The following is a 9,461-nucleotide window of genomic DNA, read 5'->3' as shown; positions in this document are numbered from 1 at the left end:
GCTTCTTATTTCCTTTTTTTTTGGGAGAATGGGGAAGTAATAATCACGTTAACCTACCGTGTTTAGCATATTTTCTCTCTTAGTGTTTAGACCAAGTCGTACGCGTAACGCCACGCAACCGATCGGTACCGCGTGGCGGCGTTACATCGCCCCAAACGTTCCATTTTCGAACGCGCCTCATAAAGCCTCCCGTGCTATATAATCAAGACGGTTTCGTTTATCGTGTCGCGCCCGGTTATCTTCGTACCGAATGGGGGCAATTAAGTGGAGACCGCACCGAAACACACACACACACACACATACACCAGTCGGCTCGCGTTTTTTCACCTGCCTGGCCGTATCTTAACCGTCTTCTTCCACGTGCAATGTGGTACGAGCGCGAGCATTTTGGAATGCGATTGGAATTTGCGGCCAAACAGCCTGCCAAGTCAATGACCTCTCTTCCATCCCTTACCCTCCACACCCCTTCATATCTGTGTGTGTGTGTGTTTTATGATTTGTGTACCAGCGGTACGAAAATGACGATCGTGTTCGTTTTGTTGTGCGTTGTGCGCACTTTTATTTCTGGCCCTCGTCCCACCCCATCACATTCCCACCCCCTCTCACCCCTCCACAAAAAAAGGGAACTAAAGATGTTTGGCTAGTATGTAAGCAGCAAATGGCAGGCAGGCCCCAGTGGTCAGCACTGCACGCCTTGCCCTCATGTAACAAGTAGGACACAAACAGCATGATATTAAAAAAAAAACAGAAAACAGCAAACGGACAACGCACAACACAATGGTTCAGCAGGGAAAGATACTGCCGAAAGGGCTGACGTCAGCGTAATATACATTGCGGGTAATGAACGCAAGGTTCTCTCTACAGTGGCGTGCATGCCAGCAGCCGGTCCCCGGTGACGTCAGGCGATCCCTTGTTTGGCCATCAGCGGAGAGTGGCCAAATTTACCGATTAGCAACACCGGCATGCTTTACGTTTGCCATTCCGAGCAAGACCAGATCCCGTGTACGCTGCCGAGCGAAATTGATTACAACGATTGGCGAAACCTCCCGTTACATTCATTCCAACAGGTCGTTGCACGCAAATTAGGACGCAATATGCTGATGAAGATCGTTACCCCCTTTTCTCCAATATCGATCGACAATCATAAAGTTAGCTGTTTCAACGATCAAAGATCGATTAAGTGACAGCGGTTATACATTTTTTTTGCTGCTGTTCTGGTCCAATATAAGTTTCAAGAGATAGTGCACCAAATCGCTGGGTCTCGCATGGCTGTTCATGTTTTTTTGTTGGTTTTTTGAATCAACGATTAAGCGCACCCTGTTTTTATTTAAGGTTTGGCAAACATCGCACATCGCAACAGGGCTGACTCAGCGCAAATAAACGCGAGGCGCAGCGCCCTTTTTTCCCCGTGGGCGATGATTAATGGCAAGATTTTTAGGTCACTTGGAAGCGATGGTGGATGCCGAACCGTGTGTGTGTTTGTGCGCGCGCTAGTCACCGTATCAGCGTGACACGGTGGTGACGCGTGTGTAAGGGGGCTGAGTTCATCCAACTTCGAGAGTTACCACTGCGCTGCTTCTGATAAGGTTACCAGCTCCAGTAAAGCTGTAGTTCTGCTGTGATTGCTCAATATCCGCATTCTAGCGCAATGTCGTGCTTCTCCATTCCCATTGCCAAAACCAATCAGTCACCCTCGAGCTTTGAGGTAGCACATTAACGATCCGAAGCTAATCAAGGGCGTCAAATCTCACACGGTTTGTGAATGGCAAGCGCTGATAAAACGGCTTGCGCGACTTCTCGCCCCGTAAAGGACAACGGCCCCGGCGGCAATGGAACACCTCGAACCTCGTCGAATGTCCTCGTCCTGCTCGAGGTGCTCGGGGATGCTGCGTGTATGTGCGGAACTGGTAGAACCTGTTCGAATTGCTGAAGAAACTTGGGACCATACTATATATGGTCAATGGACGGGCGAGAAATATACGCTGGAAGATCGACTGTGGATGCAAAAGAAGGAAGGTGAGATCTCCGTACGCCGAAGTCTGTGGGTTCATTTGCGTTTTAGTCGGTTGTTACTTGCTGGAAAAGGAAGGAACTAGCATTGATCGGGCGCCGATTGGAATGAAATTATTATGGACAGGGAGTTTTTTTGGAGACACCTTAGTAAGTGTCCATAAGATTAAAAATTCAATTTCAATTTTGTTTACGATCAAAATAAGCCTTTTTTCAATAATTAAAATTAGTATCCTTGCAGTATACTGTACACCTAATGTATATATATAGCTTGAAATCTGTCAAAATGACAGCTAAGAAACGTCGACGGCGTTTAAGGCCCGAATGATCAATCAGGCTTCAATTTTCAGTGTTTTCTTCAGTTTGTTCTTTGTTCGGTAATTCCACATTCACTTCCAAGTGTTCCAAATGGAGTTTGATTGATTTCTTTTTTTTCCTAGCGCCATATTTGCACAAAATAAACTAACCTTCATTATTACCTGTTGCTGTCTGAACACCATCGGACCTGGACGGATGGATCCACACGTCTCCACGTGTAAGTTTCTCTACTCTCACCGGGCGTTGCTTTTGGCACATGGATGGAGGTGGGCGCCGAAGCGCAAGTGAAAGAGGACTGGGCATTCATTATTCATTATTGAAGCAAAACCTATTTTTAGCATCAAGCCCACCACCCAAAATCCCCTTTCCGAAGCTTCTTTTACGCTGTAAAGTTTTGTTGTTTTTGCCTTTCGCAAACACACTTCATCTTTGAATTTCGGTTATTTTTGTAGCCTCACGCGGAATTCCTTCGCAAGCCGCGGACATGCGGCACACAAACGCACGCACGCCCGTACTGGTACGTGTGGTCCGCATGGCCATGTGATCGGGAATGACGCCACCCACACGCCCAAGACTTTCCTCCGCAATCCGTGCACGTTTCGCTGGCTTGGCGAAGGTGGGCTTGACTCGGTGTTGTTTCTTCTTTGCATTGTTTAGGGTTTAGGCGGTGGGGGGGGGGGTATGGCATTTTCCTTCCGAAGGAGTATTTCATCCGCTCGTGTTGTGGTCGCCGGTGGTTGAATTTATTTGATGTTATTTAATTTCGGGCGTACACACGCGCCATCAATGTGTGGGCACCCCACCCAAAGGCACGCACTAAATGAAATCTTTTCGGCGGGATACATGTGTCAATCATAATTCGTACAATGTTTAGTAGTTTCACGGTGCAGCGCGTTCTGTTTTTCGGTTTGGTTGCTTTTGGGCGAATGTGTTGTGGTTTTTGTTTTGCTTTAATTCTCCGCTACGATTTAAGCTCGTTGTGTAACGTGTCACTCCGGAACTGGGAATTATCATCATTATCGTGCCATCACAGTAACAACGCTCAAATCGTTAAGCAGTTGGTGTATTTTTTTATATATATGTAATAGATAGTTTAATGATCCTGTTTTTTACAAAAAACTTGATTTTTCTTCAAAATTTACTAAAAGCTCTTTTCTTTTCTTCACCAGAGCAACCATGAGGTGTCAAATTTCAGCTTTCCAACGCATTTCGAGTGATGCGCAAATGCATTTCGAACAACGCAGGAGTGACTGCAATATCCATAGCAACGCGGTTCTTCCCTCTACAACACAATCGTACAGACACAAAAAATCCCCATCCACGATCACGATGGTTTCAGCGTGGCCGATTTGATCTGCATGCGAGCGAAGATGAATCAACTGCGGCCGCCAGCGATATACACCAACACCCATCCCGACCCAATCGCAATGACTCGCTCCCACTCCCGCTCCCTCTCGTTTCACATTTCTTTACCGGATGTGGTAAAGCTGTCTCACCCTTCGTTAACAGTGCGGTTTTTCCCTCCCCCGACTTTCTAGCCTCTTTCCATACCATTCTCGCAAACACAGGAAGGAAGTGTGTGCAAAGTGGTCTAGGGGAAGGGAGAGGGGGTGGTTGGAATGGCCGGTGGGGCATTGGACGAAAGGAATGCAAACGATCCAAAGCGATCGTTCGAGGTGAATCATCATCGCTCATTGATGGCTCAATCCACACCATCATCGTCATCATCATCATCATCATTGGACATCAGCTCACTATTTCAAAAGGGAACAGAAGCGATATAGAACTCGAAACCTGGAAAAAGCGAACGAAAGAGAGAACTGTCCATTTGGCCCAAAATGCATCGTCCAGTGTTCGTGTATTCTGCCTATCTTCCAGACCCCGGCAAGACACTCGCCGCGCCAGTTAAACGCATGGGCCAAAAGGAAATCGCGAACTCTGGTCCGTCCTGTCCTACCATGGTCCTCCGCTCCCCCAAGAAAGAAACACGGTGCAGCAAAACGCGCCCGCGATAGGACAAAATGCGAACGATCGAGCGAAAAGTGACCGGTGGAAGCCGCTTATTAATAATTAATGTGTCGATTTCCGGTTGACGTCAGTGTGTTCCGGCTTCATGTTTGTGCTGTACGTGTGTGTGTGTGTATGTGTGCACAGCACACGAATATGAGCTGGGACGTTCAATGAATGGTCCCGGTCCCCAAGAAAGCTTCAGAGGCATAACTTTACGCAACAATGTATGTACAGCAACGGCTTCGGAAGACGATCCCGAACCGAATGCGACGTGTAGAATCGTACCTGGTGGCGGCAGCTGGAGACTCTCCAGGCTGTCTTACACCTTTTGTCACATGTCTATTGTACTTCATCAGGTGCTCTGGTGGATTTAAAAAACCCGGCACATGTTGGAGTACACTTTATGTGCTGACAAGAATTCGTCCATTGGTTGGTGTTTTCGAGCGATCTTCTGCTAGAGAGACTGGGTGGTGTTAATGTGAATCCAGCAATCTATATTATTCATGTTGATTAATCAAGGGCTCAATTAAAGCATAGAATAAGAGGCGAAACAATCTTACGATGCGAGAGAAATATTTAATTCTTTTTAAATTCTTTTTTGTACGCCACCTATACCATACCTATTGAAATCATGACTACTTCAAACTTCAATATACAATATGCAATTTGGTTAAATGATAGTTATTTTATGTGTTTTCCTTGAATTATCTTAACTAGGAATATAAGACTCCAAACATTTGCCATGAAAAGATTTTACAATTCTTCTGACAAACTGGTGCCTGGCTTAGTACAACAATAGTACCTCAGGCTGACATCCTTAAACTCCTTTCTACAAAACGATCACAGCGCTCTCTGACGGATTTTTAGAGAACGACACTATTAACGCTAGAATTAAGTGGATAGGATTGCTGCGGAAGATGTGGCGCATGCTCTATACCTACCACGTAGCAACTCCTAATTTTAGACTGACCTTAATGTAACAGAAGTAATAGGATGTAATGTCCTGTAGGATCATGACCGGTCGTATATCATTGTTCTGATCGCTAAACGTCAAAATGTAAATCCGTTAATTGGGCATGACAGCTTGCTGCGCAACTGTCATGCAGAAATACATTCTTTATTCGATCGTCGTTGAGAGAACATCTTCCGTCTTCCGTTTTTTTCCGTTCTTCCGTTCTTCCGTTCTTCCGTTCTTCCGTTTAACTTTTTCTGTTTGGTACAACCATTGTAATTTCTGCTAGTGAAATTATTGATTTACGAGAGTGTGGAATAAAATCAGTGCATTACAAGGATAAACAATGTAAATCGAAATGAAGAATTACAATAAACATTAGAGCATGGCAAAATATTATCAGCGAAGATATCACTTCAACATGATCATTTTAAAGACAAAATAAAGATTCCTGTCGAGTTGTTCAAGGCAAATCTTTTTGGATCATTGGCCAGGTTATCAGTTTGGAGTGTTTTATGTGATCTGGTTTCAGTCGGATAAGTATCATACCGAGCAATTTTATAGGTTATCACCAACATGGTTCCTATCGATCCTCTGCACTACCTTATTGGTCACTTGTATAGGACCGCACCTTCATCTCGATTCGTTGCTGACCTAGCCTACTATCTTATCTGTATCTGCCTGCTATATAATCCGTAGAGTAGTAAGAGAATAAGATTCATGTAAAAAGCTTAAAGGTTAAAAAAACCGGATGTAAAAGGTTAAAAACGGTATTATTTAACAACAAAGGCAAAACAATTACTAGTTATCAATATTTTACGTCGTCGTAAGTTTTCTATGTCTTCGTAATTAAAACATTTCGAAGAATAATGTTTTCGGTGTTAATTATGTGAAGTTGTAAACATAAAAGTTGCCTTTAAAAAACACAAACGATGCTTAAAAATACCAAAATATTACCTAACTGTCCCGTAGCTACACAGCGTAACCCTATTTGTTAGACGATAGTATACTATCAGGCGCTGTTAACGTAAATGCGAATGTCACACAATTATATCTAGGAAAGAGAAAATTTGGTACTTTAGCTTAAGTTAATTACTTTTAATGTTAGCCATATCATGAGTTTTAGACAATGACTCATTTAAAAATGTGTGAAGAGAAATAAAAACATTATTGTGTTAAAAAATAAGTATTGCATACTTTCAGGCGTATTCTGTAAATAACGAAGGAACAAAATTCATGCAGTACAGGCAGTCTCCGAGATACGCTATTATAAGGGATCATTTTAACCCGGGAAAAAATCCGCGTATCTCCGAATCCGCGTATGAGAAGAACCGCGTATCTTGCGGACTGCCTGTACAATGCTTTGTCGGAAACCTCGTTCATTACATCAGCGCCATCTATGTGTGATATAGATGTACTAGCAGTTGCAATAACGTTGTTGCCTTCACTAGCGTTCTCTATTGGGAAGTAGTCGTTTGATATAGTTAAATTAAGTTTTATATTGCAACTTAATTTACATTTGATGGTCCATTTGTGAATAAAAGCCATTAATTTAAAGGTTTTTATTGCTCAACACTCATTTTTATCATCGAAGGGAAAATAGGGCGAATTTTATTTCGCCCACTCGCCACGCAGTTCTCAGCGGACGTGCTCTTTGTGTTATAAACAAATTTGACAGTTGTCGTTTTGCACACACACATTCACACAAAACTCATTCGGCAAAAGAGCCCGCTTTCTTGAGCAGAGCGCATTCCGCAAACGGAGCAACATTAAACCATAGTCCCCAGAGCGCTAGTAAGTGGCAACATGTTTAAAAACACGTTCCAGTCGGGTTTCCTGTCGATACTGTACAGCATAGGTAGCAAACCACTTCAGATTTGGGATAAAAAGGTTCGCAATGGACACATCAAGCGCATCACGGACCAAGACATCCAATCGTTGGTGCTGGAAATCATTGGCACAAACGTTAGCACCACGTACATAACGTGTCCGGCCGATCCGAAAAAGACGCTCGGCATTAAACTTCCCTTCCTGGTGATGATTATCAAAAATCTGAAGAAATACTTCACCTTTGAGGTGCAGGTAAGTAATGCCGGTTAGCGAACCTTCTCGCGTAGACCGGTGACAATCGTAGTTGGCGTAGCATAGTGTTTCTATAGGAAGAACGCACAGTAGGCCTTGCCGTTTAAAGCTCATATGCCAACAGAGTCCTCCCTTCTGTTTTTTTTTAATCTGGCATGTGAAAAGTTCAATGCTTTCAACATAACAACCGATGCGGCATTAAAATCCTTCGGAAACAGCAGTGGCAAGTGTCATGACCGTTGTCAAAACAAACCAATCAGTAGGCTGCGGAAATGCGTGCGGGTTATGCGCTTTTATTTCTGTGTTTATTATGGATATGTAAACATCTGGAACATTGATTCAATCATAATAATCGCCCAAATGTTAATATTTGTAGATACTAGCCAGTTATGGGCATATTTGTAGGAAGATTAACCACCATGAAATCATGTAGCAACGTCGACCGTTAAAACCGAAGTTTGTTTAAGTGTTGCCCGAGGGTTATCGTACTCGGGCAAATCAGGTTCAAGACAATCATTGTCCCCTTTCTGTCTGTTGCGGTCTATTGGCAGGTTTTCCGTTGAGTCTTTTTTTGGGGGTGGAAGTTTCAAACGATAGACGATTAGCAGGCTAATATTTAATAGGCCATCGTTACCTTTCCTTTTAAAATTAGGCCCCTAGACAATTCTGTCCTTACTTTCACTAAATGAATTAGCTAAATTCACTTTTCGGAATGGTTTCGATTTGGACCGCAACTTACGCTTTCTTTTTTTAATCTTCCTTTCCGTACACGACAGGTGCTGGATGATAAAAATGTCCGTCGTCGGTTTCGGGCCAGCAACTACCAGTCGACGACCCGCGTTAAACCCTTCATCTGTACCATGCCGATGAGGCTTGACGAAGGTTGGAATCAGATCCAGTTCAATCTGTCCGACTTTACGCGGCGTGCGTACGGTACCAACTACGTAGAAACGTTGCGCGTTCAGATCCATGCCAACTGTCGGATACGGCGTGTATACTTCTCCGATCGACTCTACTCCGAGGACGAACTGCCGGCAGAGTTTAAACTGTTCCTACCCATTCAAAAGCCGCAATCGAAAGCGATCGCACAGCAGCAGGCATGTTAGAAACGAACTAATTGAAGAAAGTCTTTAGGGTTAGTGTTTGAAGCAAGACTTGAGCGCATTTTCGTACATGTAGAGTTAAGGGTGTTTCAGATCGTTTTATTTTGCTGCTCGAAATAGTGTTTTATTTGCATAAATTTCACGCACTGAAAGACTTTTGGCAAATGAAATATGATATAGAAGTGTCCTTAAAAACAGATAAAAACGATAGTAATAGACTAAATGGCGCATTCAGAAAGGTTAAATAAGTATTGCAGTAGATATGATGTGCTCTTTTGTTTGCTGCTTGTTTTTTTGCTTTTGTTACATTACACGCTACAACATTTGTGTGTTATAGACTATAATTTTAGTCATATAGATATTTTTATAAGAAACAACCAAATTATGGGCACATATCCTGTGTGCATTCGTGTGGTTTAGTGTGACAGAGCGAAGGTGTAGGCGAAGTGAATGTTTGAACAAACATTAAGGTCAGATACAAACTGCCATGAATTTCATATTTATAAAAAATGAACTAAATAAATGATTGCGAAATAAGCTAAAGAGGGTGATTTTTTAATCGTTTTATTTTATTTGATATCCAGATTTGTTCCCATTTGCATAATAGATTGAAAACAACTCCAATCGAATATTAAACATGAGAACCAAATGAAGCGTGGCATGGATAGTGTCTTATTTTGTTTCCCTGTAATTTGTTCCAGAATTTTGCTCATAAGTCGAATGAGTCGTTATGCCTAGGAATCTTCGGTATCTTGTTAATCTTCAGCAAGTACTATTACAAATTATCATTTTATGGTTTATTAACGATTGTTTACCCACCAAGGAGAAAGCAAGCAACTTGGGAATTAAACCAACCCTAATTTGGCAAGTCGAGAAAAGGGAAAATAATTTACGCTCGGAGAAAGGCAGGCCAACAATAGAAAATACTGTTGATTTAAAGAAAACAAACAAGAAATGGGTCACTGGAGTCATTCGAAGTACGCGTT

The 9,461-nt window shown here is 42.8% G+C and overlaps 1 protein-coding gene across 1 annotated transcript; it reads left to right on the top strand.

Moving 5' to 3' along the window:
• Nucleotides 1–7,026: 7,026 nt before the first annotated feature.
• LOC128302551 (cilia- and flagella-associated protein 20-like) lies at nt 7,027–8,956 on the top strand. The gene is made up of 2 exons (XM_053039400.1): nt 7,027–7,372; nt 8,149–8,956. Exons 1-2 carry the CDS (start codon nt 7,097–7,099, stop codon nt 8,476–8,478), a joined length of 606 nt encoding a protein of 201 aa, XP_052895360.1. The 5' UTR covers nt 7,027–7,096; the 3' UTR covers nt 8,479–8,956.
• The last annotated feature ends 505 nt before the right edge of the window (nt 8,957–9,461 follow it).

This window comes from Anopheles moucheti, chromosome 3 (assembly GCF_943734755.1).
Source record: "Anopheles moucheti chromosome 3, idAnoMoucSN_F20_07, whole genome shotgun sequence".
In the NCBI taxonomy this organism is placed as follows: domain Eukaryota; kingdom Metazoa; phylum Arthropoda; class Insecta; order Diptera; family Culicidae; genus Anopheles; species Anopheles moucheti.
Note: the sequence above shows the minus strand (reverse complement) of the source record. Positions and strands in the feature narration are given on the sequence as shown.